The sequence below is a fragment of the Leopardus geoffroyi genome, chromosome B1 (genome assembly GCF_018350155.1).
Source record: "Leopardus geoffroyi isolate Oge1 chromosome B1, O.geoffroyi_Oge1_pat1.0, whole genome shotgun sequence".
Classification (NCBI taxonomy): Eukaryota; Metazoa; Chordata; class Mammalia; order Carnivora; family Felidae; genus Leopardus; species Leopardus geoffroyi.
This window is the reverse complement of record NC_059327.1, coordinates 130,485,133-130,512,422: the sequence shown is the minus strand read 5'-3', so window position 1 is coordinate 130,512,422 and position 27,290 is coordinate 130,485,133. Positions and strand designations below refer to the sequence as shown.

Genomic DNA, 27,290 nt, shown 5'->3' with positions numbered 1-27,290 from the left:
CCTGACGCGGGGCTCGAACTCCCGGACCGTGAGATCGTGACCTGGCTGAAGTCGGACGCTTAACCGACTGCGCCACCCAGGCGCCCCTCTTTTTTTTTTTTTTTTTTTTTTTACAGTGAGAGTAATTTATTTAAAAGCCAGAGTGTCCTTACTTTCAATCCCCAGAACTAAGGTGTTCAGTGTTCATTTGACAATATCACTGGGCTTTCCTTAATGTGTATTTAGTTCTTTAAACTTAAATTATGGTATCATTCAAATTAGTAGAAAAAGTTGTCTAAGATGTGGTGTCATTTACTACATGTAGCATCGTGTACATTTGTACAAAAGTATAAAACATACTTTTTAAAAATTTCAATCTAATTTTTAATACTGCTTTTTCTTAATATAGTCTCTACTCATCTGTATACGTACCTCCCTCAAGAATTCCTACCTCTGCACATCACTGTTTCCCCTCAAAACTTCTCTATATACCCTTTTGTTTTCCCTCTGAGTGAGAGGAGAAAAGAAAAGAAACATGTAATCTAGCTCTAATGTTTATAGCATTATGAAAGTCAATAATTAATTTTTAATCTTATTGACATTTATTTCTTCTGTTCATCTCTCCCAATCTTAAGCAAATGATTAGGAAATGGTAACTGGATCTTCACTTCCAAGTACGGTCTAAATTAGTATCTCACGGTTGGCACTGTATACAAATTTGTTTGAGAAACAGTTCATTAAATGTATCAGAAGAATGTCATTCAGATTTGAAAGATGAATATAAAAAAATAATCTTAAGTTTCAGTTTACAAACTTCTTTTTTTTTTTTAATTTTTTTTTCAACATTTATTTTATTTTTGGGACAGAGAGAGACAGAGCATGAACGGGGGAGGGGCAGAGAGAGAGGGAGACACAGAATCAGAAACAGGCTCCAGGCTCTGAGCCATCAGCCCAGAGCCTGACGCGGGGCTCGAACTCACGGACCGCGAGATCGTGACCTGGCTGAAGTCGGACGCTTAACCGACTGCGCCACCCAGGCGCCCCATCAGTTTACAAACTTCTATACATTTGAAAAGCCTTTATATTCTCTTTAGGAGTTTTAGTGAGAGTTAAGATTTTTATAATAATGTTTGGAATTTTTTATTGGGCTGATAATGTTAAAGCCTATGGCATAGTCAAATGATTTCTGGGATTCAGCTAAAACTTTTCATTTCTATTTTTTTTTCTTCATGGCATCTGTATGTGGGTATTTCCTCAATTTTACAGTGTTTTGGTCTCTAACTATTGATTTTGCTCTTTCTTCAGGATGTTTTGAATAATTTGGGATCTTGTGAACTGGATGAAGATGATCTAATGCTTGATCTGGAATTTTTAGAGGAACAGAATCTTCATCCTTCAGGTGAGTGCTAAATGCACCATAACATACAATTTTGATCCTACTTACTTAGCTTTCATTGATAAACTTCATATTATTTAGGATGCACTCAGTCTTTTCCATCTCCAGTTTTGTATATTATATGTGCAAGGCACATGCTAGGTACCATAGACACATGATTCTGGTGATCTTAAAATCTGTTATGAAATATAAATCCAGTGGGAAGATAATTATAAAATAAGAAAAAACCTATTAAGACATTTCTTTTTTTTTTTTTTTTAATTTTTTTTTTCAACGTTTATTTATTTTTGGGACAGAGAGAGACAGAGCATGAATGGGGGAGGGGCAGAGAGAGAGGGAGACACAGAATCGGAAACAGGCTCCAGGCTCTGAGTCATCAGCCCAGAGCCTGACGCGGGGCTCGAACTCACGGACCGCGAGATCGTGACCTGGCTGAAGTCGGACACTTAACCGACTGCGCCACCCAGGCGCCCCAATTAAGACATTTCAAAGAAGGAAATTCTAATTTAACACATAATGGAAAAGTTAATATTTTCTCTTTCTGAAGGAAAAAAAAAATTATAATCCCATTTTTCATTTATTTTATATAATCAAATGGAAGTTTTGCAGATCAAGGTTTACTCTTCAGAATCTTAGCCACTCCAGTAATAATTGCATAGATTAATGTTTTTTTTAATTTTTTTAATGTTTATTTATTTTTGAGACAGAGAGAAACAGAGCATGAATGGGGGAGGGTCAAAGATAGAGGGAGACACAGAATCCGAAACACGCTCCAGGCTCTGAGCGGTTAGCACAGAGCCTGATGCGGGGCTCAAACTCATGGACCCCGAGATCATGACCTGAGCTGAAGTCGGACGCCCAACCGACTGAGCCACCCAGGCGCCCCTGCATAGGTTAATGTTGATACAATAAAGTTGACCTCAAAATTAATAACTGCCAATAGCAGCCACAAACATACACTCATAAGCACATAAATACACAGAATTGTAGTATGAGATAAATTCATGTTGAATGAATTAAGAAGGGAGCCCATTATATTTGTAATACTTTAAGTTTATATCAAAGCATAAATTGCCATGTCTTCAAATACAAAAATTAATCCTGTTGAAGTAAGTTATAAGAATTAATTGTATATTCAAATTTAGATATTTGAGTACAAAGACCAGCTCTTACTTACTTTTGTAATATTGCTTTTAACACCTTTAATGTAGTCATTTTCAACGTTTATTTATTTTTGGGACAGAGAGAGACAGAGCATGAACGGGGGAGGGGCAGAGAGAGAGGGAAACACAGAATCGGAAACAGGCTCCAGGCTCTGAGCCATCAGCCCAGAGCCCGACGCGGGGCTTGAACTCACGGACCGCGAGATCGTGACCTGGCTGAAGTCGGACGCTTAACCGAGCCACCCAGGCGCCCCAATGTAGTCATTTTCAAATTAAAGTAGAAATAACATTAAACTGAAACTTTAAAATCTTAGTCTTACTGCATACATTTGAGAAAATCAACAGATTGGATTTCAGTGTCCTTATTTTTAACTTTTTGGAATTAGACATAATGTCTAAGATTATAATTTTTTTTGTTTATGCACTATTTTTATATTATAGATAATACATTAAAAATTATCAAAAGAAGGCAATGCTTATATTTTAAATTTTACAATATTTATATTTCATTACTCTGTATTATAAGCTAATATCAAAAGAAGCTACTTAAAAATTTTTTCTGTTTGAATATGAATTTAGAATAATCATTTTTAAAAACATTCTTCCAGCAGTTGATTTGACAGATACTCTTTTAAAAAAATGCAGATTTTTCTCACTTTTATACAGATACAATACACAGTTTTGTCATTTATGTGTATGTATCTTAAAAGAATTACATACAGTGAAAATGTACACCCTCTTGGAGGGAAATTTGTCAGTATTTAGCAAAACTATATACGCATTTGCTTTTAGATTCAACTATCCAACTTCTAGAAATTTAATCCTAAAACACTGAAACATATAGAGTAATGTATGCAAACAACTCTTCGTTACAAAATATTTGTAATAACAAATATTCTTCAATAGGACATTTGTTAAATGTACACTGGTATACTAAGCAGTCATTTAAAGAATAATGAAAATGTCTATATGTGCATGGCATGGCTGTCAGGATATGTTGTTAATGAGAATTTTGTAGTGTTAGATTAGACTGGTAATACCTAAATTCACTGATCACTAACATACCTAAAAGTGAACAACTAGACATTTTGTCTCTCTTAATGCAATGCCTGGAGAAGTACATAGTAACACCACTCCTGCCCACAAGTACTTCATTCTACTCAATTCTTTCTAATATATTGTGATTTTATAGGAAATATTGGGATGGGGGTGGGGGACAGTGAATGTTAAATAGCATGATGAAATTGCCAGCAACCAAATATGAGAAGTGAGGAATTCTACAGGATAATGGTCTGGTTCTTTAAACAAATAAAGTGCATGATAAAAATGGGAGAGGTGTTGTAGCTTTAAAGAGGCAAATGCAGGGGCACCTGTGTGGCTCAATCTGTTAAGTGTCTGACTCTTGATTTCTGCTCAGATCATGGTCTTGCAGTTTGTGAGTTTGTCCCCAAATGCCGCTCTGTGCTGATGGTGTGGAGCTTGCTTAGGATTCTCTCTCTCCTTCCTTCCTTCTCTCCTTCTCTCTGCCCCTTTCCTGCTTGTGCTCACTCTTTCTCAAAATAGATAAATAAACTTAAAAAAAAAAACAAAAACAGGCAAATGCCATGTGACATCTTTGTTGGCACATTTCTTGAAAAACTTAAAACACTATAAAAGTATATTTCTTGGTCAATCAGAGAAATTTGAGAAATTAATAAATTATTACAGAAATATTTTTTTATTTTGTTGGGTATTGAACATTTTTGTTTTGTATTATTTTTTAAAGAAAACTTTAGAGAGATGCATGTGGTTGAGACAACATGATATCTGGGATATACTTTGCCAACATGCATGGATGGAAGAGGGAATAGATAAAACGAAGTTGAAAAGTTGTTGAAAATTATCAAAGCAGAGCAGTAGGTGTTTGAGGTGAAAGGTTCATGTATTACTTATAATATTTTCTCTGTGTTTTGAATTTTTAAAGATTTTCAAAATAAAAAATAAAACTAATAATTAAAAAGAATAATAGATAATGTAGTGATCTTAGTTATGTTTGGTAGGCAATTGTGATAAAGAGCAAAGTGTGACTTAGCTCAATTTATTTGCTTGGGAACAAAAACAAACGTTATTTTTGTAATTAATTAATAAGTTTTTTAATGTTTTTATTTATTTTTGAGAGAGAGAGAGAGAGCATGTAGCAGTGAGGGGGAGAGAGAGGGGAAGGAGAGAGAGAATCCCAAGCAAGCTCTGCACTGTCAGCACAGAGCCTGATACGGGCTGGAACCCATGAACCATGAAATCATGACCTAAGCTGAAATCAAGAGCCAGACTCTTAACCGAATGAGCCACCCAGCATCCCAAAAGTTTAGGTTTTTTTATTTTCAGAGAAAGGGAGGTGAGGAAGGGTAGAGAGAGAGGGAGAGAGAAAGAATCTTGAGCAGGCTCCACATTGACAGTGTGGTGCTCAAACTGAAGAAACCGTGAGATCATGACTTGAGATGAAATCAGGGGTTGGACACTTAACCGACAGAGCCATCTAGGTGCTCCTAAAAACAAATATTTTTAAATCTAAATTTCTTGTTTTATAAAGTAATGAGTGTTATGTGCTTTATTGTAAATAAAAGAATGATATGTTAAAAACCGTAAATGTCCTGAGTCTACTTCAGGATGTAGATAACTTGGTTAAAGCCAATACTAGAGTACCCTTTGAATCAATGGAGTCAACCACCTTTTTATAAAGTAAATGATGTCATTTTGCATACTTGAAGTACAATTCTGATAAATGAAATACTCCTTAGAGTAACTTGGGTGTGTTGAATGTTATTTACTAAAATATTTTTTGAAAATCTATTTCACTTTGGATGTCATATTGTAGGGTTTGAAAAAAGTCACAACTATCTGTTTATGCACATTAGCTCAGAATGAATTTCTGCTTGAATAGGTGATACAATTTATTTTTTTAAGCAACGTAATTAAAGGTCTTCTCAGCATATAAGAAGCTCATTGATAACTGATATTGATAAAAAGCTCATTAATGCTAATCATTTTAAAATGATGATTTAAATAAAAGTTATTTTTAAAAGTCTGGAAACTAAAATAATGATACCTTTAAATTCTGTTATTTACATTAGTGAAGATCATTGGAGGGTTAAAAAAATTTGTTAGCGTAAAACATTTCAATTTTTGGCTCTAGAGTCCTATTAAAGCAAGGATTTATAGCATTTTATAGTACGGGTTAATATAATGGCCAAGATGATTTTTGTAAAACCCCAGAGAAATATTTTTATTTTGAAAATATTCAGTCAAATATTTTTAGTAATTTTCATGTGTGACATTTATAAATATTATTCAACTTAACATGTAATTATTAATGGTTAAATTTGCAAAGACTAGAGAAATCCTCATAAATAGTGCAGAATTTCTGCTGTCCCTTTTACTACAGTAATTTGTATATAGTAGATGCTCAATTGCTATCTATTAATGTGATTTTATTTAATACAGCCAGAAATCTTTGGCCATGTATATAGTGAGTAAAAAAGGATTAAAAAATACAAAAATTAGTAAAGCTCAATCATTTTATTTTTTTCTACAGAAAATCAAACCCTTTAATTAGGAAATCTATTTACCACACAGAGTTTGAAACTCTGAAATAAAAAAAATTTCCTTGCACTTTTTTTTTCAACATGTATATATTGGACAGTGCTCACATTGAGTGATTTAACATGCAAAGAGACATTCTAATGTCAGTAGAATGCATAATGAGTGTACACAGTTAATATTCATATAATATTAATCATTGTTAGTTGATGTACTACTTGTAGTATTAGGGATATGAACTAAAGTATATCAACCAGGCAATTAAAATAATCAGAACAGCACAAACAAAGCAGAAAAAAAAAAAAAAAAAAACAATTTGAGTTGTGTGGTTCAAAGTTTTGTTATAGAAATGTCCATGTACTTGCATGGTTAGATGTGTCTGTACATTTCATCATGTTGTTATTGAATTTTGTGCTTACTGTACCTGCCTTGATAAAGATGGCTATTTATTAGTAGTCATAATAATTTTGGAGATCTTTTCATATGCTTTTTATTTCATTCTTTGCTATCTGTATTTTCATCTAAAAGTGAATTGTAAATTTACACTTAGGTTTTAAAAAGTGTGTTTTGACCAGTTCCAAATTGTCCACAATTTGGAAAAGTTCCACAAATTCTTTAAATGTATTAATGTATATATGGAGTCCTAAATTAACACACTCCCTTCCTAAAGGGAGAGGTAGTATAGATAATAGTACACATGAAGTATGCGTTTTATAGTGCAGTAAGTGGATATTATTAATGAAAGTAAGAAAGGACAGTTTCAATGAAGGAAAGGTATATGAATTCAAAGTGAAATCTCAAAAGGAGACTTGCCTTGAGGAAAAAAAATCAACTGTTCTGAATAATTTACTTTGATCTTGGCATTATCTAATTTTATCTTTCTAAATTCTAATATAAAAGCTAAACTTTCAGATTAAAAAGCCTATGGATAAGCCTTCCAGATGTTTTAAATCATATTTTCTTGAATTAATGCTTAAATTACTTTTCTGGAAAATATTTTTAATAAATAATTAATATGTTTCATGTTTCAAATACAGGATTATCAATTTGTTTAATGCTAGGCATTCACTTCCCTGTGGTAAAATATTATATTTATTGTTTTTTTACTTAATAAATTATTTATACTGCAAACATGACCAGACACAGTTTTGATTAAAAAATATGCTGACATTTATATCTTAATTAAAAGATAATTTTGTGACCGTTTTCACTTTTTATATTTCTTCTCACTCTCTTATTCATTGATATGGTGGTGGTTTTGCCTCAAGTCAAATCATGAAAGATTTTAGCAGTGATATTGATTAGATATACCTCAACAGTCTTTTGGGGGGAAAAAAAGTACCAACAAAATTTACTAGCATTTAATGTCTCTAAGACTCAAATTAATGACCTTAAAACTTTCCTTACAGTGAAACATGTTATGAACTGTACAGTCTGTCAAAGGAAAAATACCAGCAATATATTTTTGCCTAATATTTCTTTATATGGTTTTACCTGTTTGTGTGAAGGATTTTTTTTCTACACATGGAAGCATCTTGCAAAGTAATCATTTGAGGAAAATAGAATAATGATAAAAGATGATATGAACAATAAGATGAAGCTACAGGTGAGGGTGGCACACAAAATGTATACTAGTATCACCATAGTGAATAGAAAATGTTACTTAGAATGCTTTACTAGCATATGTGAAGAAAGAAATACAACCAGTTGCATAATTAAAACTTTGTACCATCATTTATTCAGTCCACCAGTCAATGCATTTTATTAACTGAAGGAATATTTGTTACTAAAGAACTGAAAGACATTTGCTCACGTGTCTTCATAAGATATAAATGATCGATATCAGAACAATTTCCTCAGCAACTCCTTTTAGTACAAGCTAGTGGCATCACCCTGCCAATTCAGTAGGAGCTGTTCTAAATGGTGACACATCAGTGTAACAAAAACTAGGAATTTTATGAGGATCTTGCCTAACCCAGAGACAAAATTCAGTTCCTTGTACATAGTTAACATTCCTCGGGCAGTTTTAACATTGGAAATAGGTGAGGTAAACGTTGTCAAGCATTTTTCCTCATCTTACTTTAAAGTAATTACGATAAAGCCCAATAGAATATCTATTGTGAAGCAGTGTTACTTCCTGGTAAGTCCTCCAAAATGAAGAGCTTGCCAAGTGTTACCCTTATGTGACTAAATAAAGTAACTTTTCTACAAATAGTTATCACAAAGCCAGTTAAATACTGGATAGCGCATAGTGTTCGATAAAGAAGTAAGAGTTTGAGTTTTGGTTTCAGAAAATTTAATCTGTAGCTGTTCTTTTCCACAGTAAACTAGAATAAGGTCGCATTTCTATTTAGACTATTAGTAGTATTATCTTCAAATAATAGTGGGGAAAATGCACCTGACTAATTTGACAGTGAAGCATCATAAGTAAGTAAGTTAAAGTTAAAACACATTTTGGTGTTACCTGTTGGGCACGTACTCATCAAAATGCTGTTTTCCAATTCATTTCTTGGCTTCTATGAGTTGTCTGTATGTCAGTTTTAGCAAGTAGTAGCTGGAAATCTAAGTTAATGGAAAGGAAAACTGAATGCCTATAATGAGCTATGCTTTTTTTTTTTCCCTAAGCTGTCTCAAGTTAATGTTCACAATAACTCTCTGAGAGGAAATTGCATCTTAAAGTCCCATTTGAATTAAAGAAATGACAAATTAATATCAAAAGAGAGCAGGCACTTTGGAGACAAGACATATCCAAGTTAGCATTCCAGCTGTACCATAGTGACCTTGGGCAAGTGACTGAATTTTCCTAAGCAAAGTTTTTTTCATTGGTAAAATGACAATAAAGCTATCTCAAAATATCATCCTACCTAAATGGGAGACATATTTATATGTAAAGTGCCCTTCCAGTCATCTAGAATAAAATAGAAGCCCAGTTCGTTCTCTTGACTTCTTAAATTCCTTATCATAGAGTTTATTGAATCATTGGTTATTTTTTATAGTCCTTAGTTTCTTAATGCTTCATCATGATTATATGTTGTTTTAAAATTTGCTTTCTGATTTTAATTTTTTTATCTAAATTCTGTGTAACATTTTAAGTGATGTTTTGTTAGTATTATTTAAAATAATTAAGGTACCTTGCTTATGACAGGTGGTACATTTCTTTGTGTTAAAACCAATGCATTTAAATGCATGGAAACATTTTTTCCCCCCAGGGATTAGTCAAGTGTCCAAAATACCACAACATATTTAAAATAGTAATTCTAGAGAAATAATAAATTTACTGTATTAAATAATTTAAAACTTATTAATCAAAATCATTAATGTTCAGAGAGGAAGTCCTTAGGTTCTACTTTGTCTTAAGTTTGATCTTTATAATTTGCAGATGATTTACCCAATTGAAAATATATTTTACTTATTTATCACTGTTGGATAAAACAATGCAATAGTCATTTGGATAATTGAATGAAAAAAAATTTATGTTGTTTTGTTAGTTATTTTGGACCTTATACATAAAAACACCTAGGGCATTATCTCTTGGTATATGTCCAGATGTAAGTGGAGAAGTAATGGCCCAATGATATCAATTAGGAATTAATTAGGTAGTCGCTAAATAATTTTGAGTTTGATGAACAAGCAATATAAAATTCTGCTGTGAGTTAGTAATTCCTCCTGTGCCTATTAATTAAGGAGGTAATTTTTGTTATTAATTTTTAATGGATAATAGCACAGCAGAGCTGAGATGAAACCCTAGTGGCTTTGCTCATATGAATAGTAATGTACAAATTGCAACAACATCCACATAGGGAAAACTATAAAAATTAACTATAAGTTTTTACAAGCTTTGATATGTCTGGGTCAGGAAAAGTGTGCGTGAATTATCTTCAATATGATTATATAAAGCTGAGAAACATGTGATACTTAATATTGGAAGTATTACACAGTAGCTACAAATCTGGATTAATAGGAACCCAATCTTGCCAATTTTGGTGATTTTTTTTTCCAGATTCTATTAGCGAAAGATCTCAACCACATTTTTAAGTATAGTATTTCTCACATTTTATGTATAGAATGCCACAACACATGCCATTAGTTTTGTGGCTACCATATTTCAAACTTATGCAATTACAGCATTAAATAAAATAATAAAGGAATAATAAATACCATTTATGGAGTCTTTGTGCCAATTCAATGAGGAAAATAATTCTTTCACATTTAAGAAAATTGCAGCTTTGAGTAATAAAATACCACAGACAGTAGATGTCTCAACTGGATCCAAAGTTTTTCTGGCTCTGCAGCTCCGTGTTAATAATTATGATTCTTTTGACTAATAGAAATTCATATCCAGTTTTAAAATCACAAATACATAGAAGCTTTTGTTTTAATCTGGCTCACTTTTTCCTTTTTTCTTGTTTGAACATTCCAAAAAAATAATTTGATTTGAGATTTTTTTTTCATTTCCTTCCCATTGTACAGTTTATCACTCTTTATTGAGAAGAGAAAAAAATATTGAGATATAATTCATGTACCCTTCAGTTAACCCATTTAAGTTATACAATTCAGTGGTTTTCAATATATTTGCAGAGTTGTGCCTATATCATCACAATATAAGTTTAGAACATTTTTGTCATGCCAAAAAGAAGTTGTACCCATTAGCAGGGACTCATCATTCACCACACTTCCAACTCCAGGCCATCACTAAGCCACTTTCTGTTTTAAAGATTTGCCTCTTGTGGATATATCAATAGAATCATACAATATTGCTGTTTTGTGATGGACTTTCTTTCCTAAGCATAATGTTTTCAAGGTTTATTCATGTTGTAGCATATATATAAGTACTCCATTCATACTTTATGATCAATTAATATTCCGTGATATGGATAGATCACATTTTTCTACAATGTAAATATTTAATATGTAAATATTAACACACTACTGCACAAGCAATGGGCCAAATAAATCAAATGAAAAATCAAAATATGTCTCAAAACACAAGTAAAAGTAAACATAATATTCCAAAACTTATGGGATGTAGCAAAGCAGATGTTAGAATGAAATTTATGCTGTAAATGCTTGTATTAAGAAAAAAAAAATTAAATAAACAACATTATACCACAAGGAACTAGAAAAGAAGAAACTTATCTGAAATTTAGAAAAAGAATGAAATAAAGAAAAATCAGAAATAAATAAAATAGACACTAGAGTAAGCAATAACACAACATTGAAAGTAATGTCCAGTATTGAAAAAGAAAAAAATAACAAAATTGACAATGCTTTAACTAGATTAACTATGGGGAAAAAAAAAAAAAAAAAGACTCATAAACCAAAATGAGAAGTGGAAGAGAAAAAAGTACAACAGATAACCACAGAAATACATAGTGAGATAACAGATTACTATAAACAATTATATACCAACAAATCAGATAAGTTAGAAAAGACCCCAGATAATTCCTAAAAACACACTAGTTACCAAGATTCAATCATGAATCTTGAATCCAAGAAATAGGAAATCTTCTTAGACCAATAACAAGAATGAAAGTTAAATTAGGAATGAAAAATCTCCCAGCACAGAAAATCCCAAGACCAAATGGTTTCATTGGTGAATTCTACCAAATACTAAACAAATAATAATTACTGAGAATCTTTATCAAAATTGTATCAATATTGGAATAGAGGGAACCCATTCAAAATCATTCCATGAGGCCAGTATTACCCTGATACCAAAGCAGAATAAAAACAATATAAGAACAAAAAGTCTGGTTTGTCCAATATTATTGCTGCTCTATCTTTTGACATCCATTTTGTGAGAAAGGTTTCTCCACCCTCTCACTTTCAGTCTGCAGGTATCTTTATGTCTGAAGTGAGCCCCTTGTAGGTAGTATATAGATGTGTCTTGTTTTTTATTGTATTTTTAAATTCATTCTGACACCCTGTCTTTTTTGATTGGAGTGTTTAGTCCATTTACATTCAAAGTAATTATTGATAGATATGTATTTATTGCCATTTAATTGCTTGTTTTGTCATTGTTTCTGAAGATTATCTTCGATCCTTTCTTTTCTTTGTCACTTTTGGTCTCCCTTGCACTCAGAGTCCCCTTTAATTATTTCTTGTATGGCTGGATTAGTGGTCATAAACTCCTTTAATTTTTTGTTTGTATGGGAAACTTTATCTTGCCTTCTATTCTGAATGGTAGTCTTGCTGGATAGAGTATTCTTGGCTGTCGATTTTTCATCTTAAGCACTTTGAATATATCATGTCACTCCCTATTGGCTTACCAAGTTTCTGTTGAGAAATCTACAGCTAGCCTGTGGGTTTTTTCCTGTAAGTTAAGGACTTCTTTTGTCTTTCCTGCTTTTAATATTTTTTCTTTATCACTATATTTTGCAAATATAATTACAATATATCTTGGTGTTGGCCTGCTATTGTTGATTTTGATGGTAGTTCTCCATGCCTCCTGGATCTGGGTATCTGTTTCCTTCCTCAGATTAAGGATATTTTCAGCTATTATTTCTCCAAATATATTTTCTGCTTCCTTTCTTCTCTTCGTCTTCTTCTGGGACTCACATTTGATGGAGTCACTGAGTTCCCTAAGTCTGTTCTCCTATTGCATAATTTTTATTTCTCTCTTTTGTTCAGTTGCATTATTTTCCATTATTTTGTCTTCCAGGTCACAAATTTATTCCTCTGCTTCTTCCAGCCTGTTGTTCATTGCATCAGGCATGTTTCTAATCTCATTTATTGTACTTTTCATCTCTGATTATTTTTTAATTCTTTTATCTCTGTTGTAAGGGTCTCAGTGCTGTGTTCTAGTATTTTCTCAAGTCCAGTGAGTATCCTTATGATTGTTGCTTTAAATTCTCCATCAGGCATATCACTTTTATCTGTTTTGCTTAGATATCTGGCTGTGGCCTTCTTCTCTCATTTGAGATAAATTCCTCTGTCTTGGCATTTTTTTCCAAGTCTCTGCCGCCTTTTCTGTGTTAGAAAAGCCTGTTATGTTTCCCACTCCTGAGAATAAGGACTTTATGAAGAAGCAGTCATATAGTGCCCAGGGCCTGGGTTTCAGGGAGTATCTCTGGTGTGTGCTGCATGTGCTCTCCTGTTGTGTTTTGGCTGCTCTATCCTTCAGGCTAGTTGCCCTCAGAGGCTCTCCTTGCCTGCTATGGGCAGTTTTTGGTTCCTGGCCTGAATGTGTCTAGTTTAACTAGGTGTGCCCTGATCTGCTTATAAAGTGACACCTGACACCAACTCCACCAGAACTCAGGCCTTGCAGTACACTATGGTCAGGAGACATGATGTGCACAGAGGTTTCTGTTGGTCTTCTGGGGGAGGAGGCTGCTGCACTGGAACTGAAGCAAGCTTGACTGAGAAGGACAGCCCCACCAGAGCACAGGGAGGGTGGAACTTGGTGTAAGCAAGTTAGTCACTGTTGGTGTTGCAAAGCATTGCTCACGTGGCTCTGTGTTTATGCTGAAGGGCAGGGAAGGAGAATGGTGCCTGCCTGCTCCTTGGTTCCATGAGTGACATGGACATTGCCTCTCAGGAATACACTCTGAGAAGAATTAATAATCTCCCCACTGTGTGCCCCAGCTACTCTTCATGTTGCTCTTTCCACACTGACCCCAGGTTGATTGTCTGCCTTCTCTCTGAGAGCAAGGCAATGCCCTCTGGGCTCTATCCCAGTCAAGCCCACTAATCTTTAAACTCCAGATTTTAATAATCCCTGCTGGTTAAAAGAACTCATGAAATTCAGCCCCTCACATTTTCCAGGCCAATGGCTTTGGAGAAATGTTCTCCATGTTCATTCCCTGTGGGTTCTTCTTTCTCTTGCTCTTCTCTGTGACAATGGCTCCCTCCCCTCTGTAGCACCCACAGTCCCTTTCTCCCCAAGACCATGTCTCTGCTTTTCCTACCTTCTTCATTGTGGCCTCTTTTCTGTCTTTAGTTGTGGAGTTTGTTCTGTCAGTCTTCAGGTAAACTTCTGGAGTGATGATTTCATAGTTATCTAGTTGTGTTTGTGGGTCTAGACTAGCCTAGGGTCCTCCTGTTCTGCCTCCATCTTGTAAAAACAAACAAACAAACAAACAAACAAACAAACTGACTCTCTTCCTATTAGCTTTTCTTGTTATGGCCATCACTTCTATACATTTGCCTTTGACTTCATGTAAGAAGCTGAAATTAACTTATATTGGTTTACTGAAGAATCTGTGTTGTGTCAAATATTGGCATGTTTCGTTGTTTCTTGCTTTGCTCTTTTTTAACCTTTAATTTTTTATAAACTCTTTGGATTATCACTTTTAATCCTAACAACTCTCTAGAAAGTATTACTATTTTCACTTCATAGATGAAGCAATGGAGACCCAGAAGAGCACTGTTTTTGATCCAAGGTCACAGAACTAGTAAGTGACGGAACTCGGGTTTAAATGATACTGTTGTGACTTGATGTCCGCCCTCTCTTTTCACTTTACAAAGGTCTCAGTGATGTTTAGTTTTTAGAAACAGAAGTTATAATGGAGGTGTGAAATGTTCTCTCAAAACACACTGTTGGGTAATACTGTAGTGAGGATACAATTTTGACATTAGTTGTCATTTAATGGGTTTCATCTGCTGGTGCTATTTGTCTTTTTATTTCTGCTTTAGAGATTGGAGTACCTGTTTTCTGCTTGGTGACCATTAGATGGCAATCTTGTTCTGATAATGATGATAGTAATCCTATCATACATTTGTATTCAGCTTTACAGTTTACAAGGTATTTCAAATGTTATCTCATCAAATTATCACAATAACACTCTGAAATAGGTGTTAATATATCCTGAGTACAGTGAAAGAAGCAAATACTCTGTGGTTAAGAAGTTATTGAGGTTCACACAGCCAATATTAATCCAGATCTTAATGTTAAATGACAAGTTCTTTTCACTATCTTTCTAGACCTAGCTGCTTCTAATTTTACATACAATTTTAATACATTCAGTTACATATTTTTCATAAGCCACTGAAAATCATAGTAATGTCTTAGAAGTGAGAAGAGTGTTGCTTCAACCAGGCATGCTGAAAATGGTGAAAAATAAGGACCAGTAAGTAGCCAAAAAGCAAGGGAAAAGGCAAAGAGCTTTGAAAAGTAGACAAAGTCATGAAGTGTAACAGTGTGTGTTCATTTAATGTAGGAACAGACATCTCCATCTGTTTCAGTGGGTCATAGGCATTACTGTATTGCAATATATTACGTCACTGCATTTTAAAAAATTAACATCATAGCCCTGATTCATAAAGAAAAAAATATATATACTCTATATACTGTGATAAGATGGACAACTATGTAATTCATTTTGGAAACATATCTATCTGAATTGTGTCTTTTTAACCTTTAAAATGTTAAGAGGAAGAATTCCTCAGTTCTTCATAAACTTTTTACTGTCCTGAGAGTATCATTTCATAGGGATTCCATATTCTAAAAAATTTGAATGTATTTTAAAATACTTTTTATGTAATTTATATATTTTCCCCCATATTCTTTCCCTAAGTTCTTGCAAATGAGTGGCTATAAAGAGAGCTGTGTATAAAGGTTTGTTAATTGTCATCCTTGAAAAAGTAATAAATTATTTATGATCTATTGATAGCATATAGGGATCATGCTATTACATAAACACAAAACTATAGAATTAATAGTTATGCTTATTTTCAGGATAGATATTTCAAAATTTTAATAGTTTTTATTTATTGTTTCTGGTTGACCAGTTCATTAATTGACCAATTGATTAATTCATTAACTGGATAGTTTTCAATTCCCATTTTTAAAATATCAACTTATTGTTCAAAATATGACATTCACCTGGGTGAATTATTTTCCATATTCAGTTCACTGTGTTAAATGGGGTATCTAATGGACCCAACTGGAAGAGAATATCAGATATTATGAAGTAAAGCCCCTACCGCTTCTGCTCCCCATGAATATTCAGGAATTTAAAGGTCTTGTTCAAGGTCATTAAGTCAGTTTGTAGTAGAAACAGGCCTGTTAATAGGAAGTTGACTAGCTACATTTAGTACACACAACTGCAATAAATTATTTTATTTTTTATTATAGCTGCCAACAGAGTGAATCATTTGTATTTGTGGATTTAAAAATGCCTCTGGTTTTTTTGCCTGTCACACTGTCCTATACTTCAGGAGGATTGCTTTAGCTATAAAGAAGCTTTTAGATGGAACAGTTTTCAAAATCTAATCAACTGTAGCTGAGAAATGTTTATGCATTCTGACCTAATTTAATATTAAGTGACAACAATTTTGATGAAGTCATAGAATTTACTTGTAACCTGCTATTGTAGCATTTCATACTGTTATAAACTGTCTTGTGCAGTGCAAAAGGGCACTCAATGGCCCAAGTTCATTAGAGGATACAGTCAAAGGAAAATATTTCTTTCACTCAGCATGGTTTTTCTAGAGCAATTAGAAAGGAAATATTTGTCTCAATATAAAATTTCATGGCCTCTTACAATTATGTGGTGACATCTCTGTACAATTGCTTGAATAATGCCAACAACATCAGCTGTCACTGTCAAAACGAACAAGTAATTAAGAAAGCAAATGCTGTTTTTTCTTCTGAAGAAGTAGAATACTTAAGTATTTAAAACTATTCACCAATAAGAAAAATAAGCACTGACATGAAACATAATTTTCTACAATGCCTGAGGCAGAAAAGAGAGAAATAATAATGAACATTCACACTATTATAACAAATTAAATTTTGACTATACACAGTAAAAACAACTACAGAGTTTCTATTCGTTGGAGTGTAAATTTTTAATAGCATCATTTTATCAGGTGTTCTATAGCATCATGCCTCTTGTATTTATGTTCTGATTCCTATCTTATTAATCAAAATTTCCAAAAGTTTATAGTGGAATTGTGGATTTCTTATTATTAGGAGGACTGTCTTTTCTATAACCAGACCTTTTAGTATGCTTGGCTAACTTATGTAAGACCAAGATTTGTCTCAATAATTAGTAGATTTGAGTGGTACTATGATATGTCACATGCTGGCTCCCCAATCTTTTTTTTTTATTTTTTTAATGTTTATTTTTGAGAGAGAGGCAGAGATAGAGGGAGACAAAGAATCTGAAGCAGGCTCCAGGCTCTGAGCTGTCAGCACAGAGCCAGACACAGGGCTCGAACTCACAACCCATGAAATCATGACGAGCTGAAGTCAGAGGCTTAACTGACTGAGCCACACAGGTGCCCTGGCTCCCCAATATTTTGACAAGACATTGCTCAATTTATTCCTTTTCAAGGTGAGGGGGAAATGCCACCTTTACTGAACTTTGGTTGTTTTGGGAAGGGGAAGAAGAATAAGTTAGGATTTATTGAGATTTTGAATTTGGTTTAAGGCAACTCTTTCAATTTAGGAGTTTGATTGAATTGGACAAAAATCATGATGTGATAGCTTAGGAGTGTAGAATTGGTGGAAGTAGCGTGGATTTTAAGGTGAGAGTTTGTTTTTTTTTTTTAATTTTTTTTTTTTAAGTTTATTTGTTTTTGAGACAGAGAGAGACAGAGCATGAACGGGGGAGGGTCAGAGAGAGAGGGAGACACAGAATTGGAAGCAGGCTCCAGGCTCTGAGCCATCAGCACAGAGCCCGATGCGGGGCTCGAACCCACAAACCGCGAGATCATGACCCGAGCTGAAGTTGGACGCCTAACCGACTGAGCCACCCAGGCGCCCCAAGGTGAGAGTTTTAATGATTCTTAGGGCATACTCTTGTCTGTTGATGCTTTCTGTTGAAGAAGTGATAGGCTTTTGAGAAATCTCTGTAATTGGCAATAAAGAATGTAATTATTTTAAATAAGGACAATAAAATAATATAATAATGTTCATATATAGGCATTAACCTCTTTGGGGTTGGTGGTTTTAGCCTCAGTCTCCCCAATAAGGGAAACAGTAGGATAGACCATTTTTAACTGGAGGCATGATCAATCCAGATTTTCACAAGTGTTTTGAGGTGTCACAATCACACATCAAGTCATTGTCTCATCATCCACAAAAGTCAGTTGTTCCTGTTGTGTTTTGTTTTGTTTTGTTTTGATGGATCACCTTTCCATTGTTGGATCATTTGATGGAGCAGCAGATTCTTGAAATGACACATCTGAACTCTGCAACACAAACTGTAAAAGAAAGATTCTGATAAGGGATTGTTGTCCACTTTCAGCGGTAGTCAAGAGTGCCCAGATTAAACAAGAAAATAGATTCCATCCCCATTCTGAAGAGCCTTCCGAGCCAGATATGGGTTTTTAACCAAACTACCTAATTTTCTGTTATCTTTGTTTTTAGGCAGGATATTTTGGTTAAGAGGACAAAAGTGCCTTCAACCTAAGCCTCAAATGGATATTCTGAACAAATTTTAGATAGACAGGAGCAATTTTTCCCAACCTAAAACATTTAAAAATTTTTTTACAATTATGGTCTACTCTCAACCTCCTAAAAGTGATAGGATATAGAAGAACATTATCTGAGTGATGGGTTAAACCAGCTTATCATTGTGAATTTGTCCATATTTGAAGATGTTTGAGAGACCTGAACAGTCTCCTTTGTGGTCTTCTGATAAGATTTTATATGTTAATTAAACATTGCTCATAGAAACAGAAATATCTGGCCTTTTTTGTTGTTGTTGTCTTGTTTTGTTTTTGAGAAATTGGCATTGATAGTAACTCAGGTCTGCTCCCTCAATTAAAATATTCATAGATCATTAAATTATTAAAATACATATTATTGGGGGAAAATATGGTAAAAATGTTGTAAGGAAAATGGAAATGGAGGTTATCACCAATCTTACTGAGTGGTTCTTTTTAATAACATTTCATTTATTTGAAGATTTATATTATTTCATATTAATAATATGTTCATAATGAAGATATTTTTACCATTATGTCTTAAATTTTTTTTTAATGTTTACTTATTTTTGAGACAGAGAGAGACAGAGCAGGAGCAGAGGAAGGTAGGTAGAGAGAGGGAGACACAGAATCCAAAGCAGGCCGCAGGCTCTGAGCTGTCAATGCAGAGCCCCACGCAGGGCTCGAACCCACAAGCCGTGATATCATGACCTGAGCCGAAGTCGGATGCTCAACCGACTGAGCCACCCAGGCACCCCTACCATTGTGTCTTAGATTGACAGAAACTTTGCTTGTTTTTAAAGGGGTACCTAAATATGCCTTCCATCAAAGCTGTCTTTTAATCTTGAACCTATTATATGTAAAGCATGTAACTGACATTGGATGAAATTTCTGGCAGACTGTTAAATACACATATCTATACATCATGAGAGGCTTTAGCTGCAGAAAGAGACTTTGGAGTCAATATTTCTAAGCGATGGTTAGAATATATTAGATAAGGGAAATAGGAATCTAAGAGACCCATAGGAGTGAAATATTTACCTGTGTATTTATGACTTCAGACAGATATCATCTATTTAAAGAGTCCAGAATAGCCCCCGATTCAAACTGGACTACTTTAATAGAACCATGTTTGCTTTTACATTGTATTATTATTTTCAAAGAAAAAACATTTATTATCTTCAGTATTGTGCTACTTACAGAACTCACATTTATCTACTTGTGTACATGGAATTTATAATATTTTATGCATTTATATGTTCATATTTTTCTTACTCCTACTTACTATGATCTCCATTATCCTTACATGTAAAATATACCATCTGTGAAGAAGAGATTTTTATTATTAAGAATTACATTTTTTAATCTATATTCTATATTTTTATCACACTGTGAAACTAAGAGAGGTCAACTACAACCATCGCTTGGAAATATTGACTCCAAAGTCTCTTTCTGCAGCTAAAGCCTCGCATGATGTACAGATATGTGTATTTAACAGTCTGCCAGAAATTTCATCCAATGTCAGTTGTATGCTTTACATATAATAGGTTCAAGATTAAAAGATTAACCTTATTCCTCCTGCCTCTTGATTTGTTCTTGTCCTCTTTATTTTTTTCTTGGTGAATGACACCAATTGTGCAGACTACAGAATTTGAAACCAGGTGTCACTAGCTTTAATCGCTTCTACTTATCAGCTATTTTAAGTTCTATACCCTTCTTTCCACAGTTCCTGTTTCAGCCTTTATTCAGGCCAGCATTATTTTCCCTGAACTCTGTGTAACACAATTGGTTTTTGAGTTCCTTTCTCTGTCTCCAATGTACATTAGTGACATGTTTTTGTTTGTTTGTTTGTTTTTTGTTTTTTTTTTTCCCCAGTGCCAACTTTGATTCAGAACACAAGGTCTCTTTCAGTTTTGCATTTCTTATCTCCACAAGACGTTTCCATCAAATAAGACCTTTCCTGATTAATGGTGATTTCACTTCTGATTTTGAGTCACAGGAAGTAATTATTGCAAGTGAGAGCACAGCAGTTGAAAAGGTGTATAGGTGTGAGAGAGTGTCGAGTATTCAGCAGTTTCAATTGCTCTGTTTTCTGGACTTTCCTCCATTTTTTTTTTTCCCTACAGCCACATTCTTCTCCATATTCTGGCCCATTTGTTCCCTTCCTTTCTTTAATTCACTCAAAGCAGGTCATCAGGTTACTTTCTGGGCTAGGTGTCAGTTGGTTCACAGGCCCAAAGGCCCTCAAATATGGTTTAGCAGAGCATATTCCCAAATAAAGCAGGGCTTTCCCAACTGGATTCTCAGAACTGCTGCTAGAGGATAATCTAGTCTGTGCCTCCTTACATATGCTTGCCTCTTGTTTTATCACTAAGTTTGACCTCCTCTCATACACTCTCCATATTGCCCACAAGGTGTGCTAGCACATCAGCCTAATCTTGGTCACTGACATATTTAAAAATCTTTCAATATTCTCTACTACCTTCATTATAAATTCCAATTTCATTAGTATGCATTACAGATTCCTGAGCTTCAGCATGCATCTTTTTCTTTTTTCTTTTTCTTTTTCTTTTTTTTTTTTTTACATACTAAGGTTGACTTCTAGCAAATATTTATTGAAGGTGTACTTTTGACTGTAGGATTGTGGTAGCAAACAGGGGCCCTGTAGCATGTGGTCTAATGGAAAATTCTATTTTCAGACAATAGTTAAGAGAAGAGCAATATGCAGTGGAAGGATATAACAATTTTAATGTTGAGTAAAGATTTCCTGAAGTGATTATATTTAAGCTCTCACATGAAGGATAAGTGTTGGATGCAGTAGCAGGGCAAAATGGCTTAGTATATTAGAATTCCTAGGGGAAAGTGTGACACATTGGAGAACTTCAGGGAAGCCCATCATTCACTGGTGGGGTAGGAAATAATGGTACCAAATTAGTGACTTGAATGCACTACAATCTCTCTTACCTGTGCAATGTTTCAGTGCTGTTTTCTAATCTTGAAATATTCTTTCTTATTAACTGTCAAAGTTCAACTGCTAAAACAAAATCTGAAAACCCCTGATTTATTTCAAGAGTCAATATATTCTCATGATTAAAAAAAAGGTAATACTAGGCAATGATGATAAGGCTAAATAAATATAAGATATTATATTCAAGGGGTAGAGATATTTATGTGGACTGCAGTAGTTGGGTTCAGCTTTAGGAGAGGTTGTACTTGAACTGTACTCAAATAAAATTTAATAAAGGCTGGAGTGGAGAGGCATTCCATAAGTAGGAATCAATATAAAGAGATTAAAGAAATAAATATTTAACTATATTAAAAAATAAGGTTAAGCCAGCCTTTCAAGAGCAAAGATTACTTAGGAATTATACATACAACTTTAAATCCTGTTATTATTTTCTCTTCATGTGTTTTTAAGTAGTCTAAAACAGCATAAGGCTTTGTTTTTGACTTGTTATAAAATATCAAATGTATAAATATTTGAATAAAAAGATAACTTTTTTTAAATATATGATACTGCTGATATGTATATCAATAAAAATTTTCATGAAGTTTTCATCAGGAATGATAGTTCTGTGAATTGGGACTTGACAATATGCCTTTCTAAATAACTCTGTACTTCTGTTTCTAGCAGAATTGCTTTCAAGTTGTTCTGAACAACCTTCTCCATGAAAATGTCTAAACAAATACTAGACAATTTTTTCAAGAAATCTTTTAAAATGTGTTTTATGGGACAAAAGTAATATATTTATAGGAAACAAAGATAATCTTCAAGTAGAAATCTTTAAAAGTAATTATCAAAGGTGGCTTTCTTTCTAACCAGACAGTAGCTGGTTTGTAAGTGTTAAAGACCATTTTGTGGGTCTGGTAGCCAAATATGTATTCATTTTTTTTTTTTTTTACTGTGGTTAGAACTGATACAGACACTTTTTTCTAGTTCAGTCACTTAGTTCTTTGAGAATTCTTTTTCTAACTACCACTGAGGAATCAGGACAAAAAGTATGAAAGGTTTTTTTTTTTTTTTTTTAATGATCATATCATTTTAGAAAAGGAAGAGAACTGAGACATGTTCTAAGCCAACAGTCTTTGTAAATGAGGAAATATAAATCTATGAATAGCATGAATTCATATTATCAACTTGCAAAAAGGGATATAGAATGGAAGGATTTGAATTAATTTTTGGATATATATTTTAATACAATTATTGAGTATATTATATTGAAATATAAGTGAAAGCATTGTTAAGTGACTGTGAGTTTAGATAGTGTACTACAAGGTGCTTTTATGACACATTTAAAATATTGTGGTTGACTTTAACCAACAGCTATAGTTCAAATATACAGTGATTTTTTTTAAGTTTTTTTTTTAGAAAGAGAGAGAGGCATGAGTGGGGGAGAGGAGCTGAGAGAGAGAGAGAGAGAGAGAGAATCTTTTTTTTTTTTTTTCAACGTTTATTTATTTCTGGGACAGAGAGAGACAGAGCATGAACGGGGGGGAGGGGCAGAGAGAGAGGGAGACACAGAATCGGAAACAGGCTCCAGGCTCTGAGCCATCAGCCCAGAGCCTGATGCGGGGCTCGAACTCACGGACCGCGAGATCGTGACCTGGCTGAAGTCGGACGCTTAACCGACTGCGCCACCCACGCGCCCCGAGAGAGAGAGAGAATCTTAAATAAGCTCCATGCTCAGTGTGGAGCTCAAAGTGGGGCTTGGTCCCATGACCATGAAATCACAACCTGAGCCAAAATCAAGAATTAGACACTTAACCGACTGAGCCACACAGGGGCCCTAAAAGTGATTATTTTTATGAATCATCATCATACACCCAAGTGAAAAGAAGGCTATAATTTAAACAATAAGTAGGGATATTACTTTAGCAACTGTATATACACATAACAATACAGATCTGAAATTCCAAGTGTATTTTAAATTTGATTTTAATATATTCAGTAATATATATTTATATGTGCTAATTTTGAGCTTAGAGGCATGATGAGATTTTTGTTATTCTGGAATAAAGCAAACTATACTCTTAATGATTAGAATGCAATGTTAATCAGTCCCATTTTGAAATCTAGCTTTTATTATAGCCACCAGGAACAGAAACTCATTTATGTAAGAAGCATACCTGTGGTTGTGTTTTATTAGCTAGATCTTTTACTACTGACTCCTCCTGTCTGACACAGTTTGCAGATTTGATGCCCATAGGTTCTAAATCAAACAAGTGTTGCAGATGGATTTGCTAATCTAACTTTAATTTTTCCTTTTCTGTCTTTATATTTACAATACTCCTCAGGAGATGACTATACTTGCCAAGAATACAAAAGCTGTAGACTGTAATGCAAAATGCAGCATTTTTATTAGGCAGAATTTTACAGTTGATCTCTCCTCCCCGCCCCCCCCCCCCGTCTATATTACCATCTTTCCCCAACCCATATCTTTCTCTTTCCAACAACTACAACAAAATTCTTAGATACATTTAGTAACAGAATTTTAGAGAAAAATATCTTATTATTGAGGTAGTAAAAAATTTTAAAAAGTATGAAAATCAGAATGGCAAAATGATGTCTTAAATGAAGCACACTGGTAATGGTGAACCAAGCTTTTAGCCAAAGAATGCATTCTCCTGAGAGAAATACTTTATGACACATATCTCACATGTATTTACTTTAGGAGATGCTTCTTGTTTACCTTGTTTATTTATTAAATAATTAGATGGTCTTACCTTAGGCCTTTGAACTTATTCTCACACATATGATTGTTTATTAATTATAAGGGTAGGCTTGAATGTCTTCATGGGAATGCTGCTCATTCTGTGGTAGGTGTTGTTTAGCTTATTTGCAATGTTAGATGTTAAATATGATATAAAGTATTCTCCTAATACTAAAGCTGTCAGAAAACTGCTTATTTAATGAAAAATTGAGAGTTAATAACAAAAATTATACATTTAAAATTCTGTGGTAATGGAAGAATTTTTTAAAAGTGTGGGTAAATATTTTTAGAAATATTTACATAGAAGTTAATTTGTGTGTAACTAAAACAAATCAAACTGAACTCTGGTTTCTATTATAAGTCAGTGTTTTATTTTGTACATTGAGTTCAATGAATAGTTTTTAAAAATCTGCTTATAGGCAGTATAGTAAAGTATAGTAAAGAAAGGCCTATGCCCTATTCCCATAGACACACTCTGTGCTTTTTTGTTTACAATAGAAAGAGGTGAGTGAGAGAGACTCCATCTTGGAGTATGGGGGAGAAACAGAGAGAGGGAGAAGAGGAGGGGAGAGAGAAAGAGAGGATTGAACAATAAATGAATCTGTAAATTCATCATGAGAATATAATATAAAAATATTTATCCTTAAAAATATTATCCTTATAAAAAATGAAGATACAATCCAGTTACCCATAAGAATGTGAATGTTTCATAGGAAATCTATGAGAATAGTTACAGCATTTCAAATAAATTTTATGAAGAAAATAAATTTTCTATTACTATGTATGCTTCTCTTCAACCATACATGTTTGTTAAAAAGCAAGTTTCATTAATCAGAGATTTGCTAGAGAATTATCATTTTGTAAGAAAAATAATGCATTCATTTTCATTTACTCAGTTGCTTTAGAGAAATAAAAGTCACATTGAAAATATAGTAAGTAGTATAGTATAAATGAACCTTCATGATTAAGTTGACAGTAAATTCTTATTTTCTTTTATTGGAAGTAAATATCTTTATTTATAATACAGTTCGCTCCAAATAAATTATATACTCTACCCTAAAGAACAGAAGCATAACTTTTCTCCCCGTTAAGTGTGGGCTATGAATAATGACTTCATTCCAAAATTATAAGTATGATAAGGGTGGATAAAAAAGCATACTGCTACAGTAGAGAAATCTGACAGATACTGTACAGTTGATATGATGTCATGAAAATGGTACTTTACCCCATAATCTTCCTCTGGAAAGTCATAACTGCAGGCTAATCATGAGAAAACTTTCAGAGAAATTTCAGTGGAGGAGAAATTTACAATACTCCTGACCGGTAATCTTCAACATCGGCAAGGCCATCAAAATAAGGAGTTCTGGGGGCGTTTGGGTGGCTCAGTCGGTTAAGCGTCCCACTTCAGCTCAGGTCATGATCTCACAGTTTATAGGTTTGAGCACCGTGTAGGGCTCTGTGCTGACAGCTCAGAGCCTGGAGCCTGCTTCGGATTCTGTGTCTTCTTCTCTCTTTTTGCCCCTGCTCATGCTCTGTCTCTCTCAAAAATAAGTAAACATTAAAAAAATTGAAAACAAAACAAAACAAAAACAAGGGGTTCTGAGATATTGTTACAGCTCAGAGAAGACAAATGAAACATGACAACTACATGTGATGTGGTATCTTAGAACAGGAAAAGGACATTAGGTAAAACTAAAAAAAAAAAATTCTGCATAAACTGTATGATTTAGTTGATAATGTAACATATAATTTTATTAATTATAAGAAATTTACTATACTATTATTGAATGTTAATAATAGGTTAAATTTTGGGGCGCCTGGGTGGCGCAGTCGGTTAAGCGTCCGACTTCGGCCAGGTCACGATCTCGCGGTCCGTGAGTTCGAGCCCCGCGTCGGGCTCTGGGCTGATGGCTCAGAGCCTGGAGCCTGTTTCCGATTCTGTGTCTCCCTCTCTCTCTGCCCCTCCCCCATTCATGCTCTGTCTCTCTCTGTCCCAAAAATAAATAAACGTTGAAAAAAAAAATTAAAAAAAAAATAGGATAAATTTTGTATGGGGGATGTAGGAACTCTGCATTATCTGCTTATGTTTCTGTAAATTTAAAGTATTCTAAAAATAAAGTCTATTAACAAAAAGAAAATAATATTGCTTTAAAATTATTTGTTTAGGGGTGCCTGGGTGACTCAGTTGGTTGAGGGTCGACTCCTGATTTTTGCTCGGGTCATGATCCCAGAGTTGTGGGATCAAGCTGAGCATGGAGCCTGCTTAAAATTCTCTCTCTCTCTCTCTCTCTCTCCCCCCCCCCATATTCTGCCCCTTTTGCCTTGTCATGCTCTCTCTCTCTCTCTCTCTCCCAAATGAAAATCAAATAAATAAAATCATTTGTTTAGTGTCAACTTCAGAGGAATTATGGTTAGAAGTAAAGTATAAATGAAAGAAGATGTAACCACATCACCATTGTGGAATACTTACATTATTGTAAAGGCATAAGATCATAGGTTTATATGAAGAGCTGTTTTAATGTCACAAGTCTGTTGACAGTCTTTCGGAAGATAAGCATGTCAATTAGTAAACTATCTGTAAGCATAAAATATGAGTTTTGCCATGTAATCTTTATAATTATATATAATATGGGATAAAGAGATACATATATTTACAACTCAGAAAAATATTATAGCTTATTTATTTTATTCCCAAGAATTGTAAAACACTGTTTGTGAACAGAGTTTGAAATAACATCTGGGATTTGGAAAACATTGTCAGTAAACTATGTATAAATTGTGTCAAACTGTTCTTAGTGAGTTGATATTAGAGAAAGGAATTATGTCAGACTACATTTTAAGTGACATAAGCAGATAATGACTTATAGCTCAGAAAACTGTAGGCTGACAATTATTCCTCCAATGAAAAAAAAACATTTCGCATATCTATGTTCATAGAGATTATGTGGCTTGTCAACATTTAAGTAACATGATTAGCCTTATGTTTGAAAAATGTGTGATTTGAACGGCTTGTGAATCAGTTTTCAATGTTTAATTCTTTAGTTGCAATGAAGGTAGTAGGAGTCAGAGAAAATAAACTTTGTCATGTTA

General features: G+C 33.9%; 1 protein-coding gene across 4 annotated transcripts in view; it reads left to right on the top strand.

The window, feature by feature from the left end:
* The window catches only part of CCSER1 (coiled-coil serine rich protein 1), a 1,315,617-nt gene that overhangs the window by 235,419 nt on the left and 1,052,908 nt on the right, over window positions 1-27,290 (top strand). For all 4 annotated transcript variants that reach the window (XM_045472859.1, XM_045472868.1, XM_045472871.1 and 1 more), the window contains exon 4: window positions 1,285-1,378. In XM_045472859.1, coding sequence (XP_045328815.1) covers window positions 1,285-1,378 — 94 coding nt within the window. The remainder of the gene's footprint in view (window positions 1-1,284; window positions 1,379-27,290) is intronic.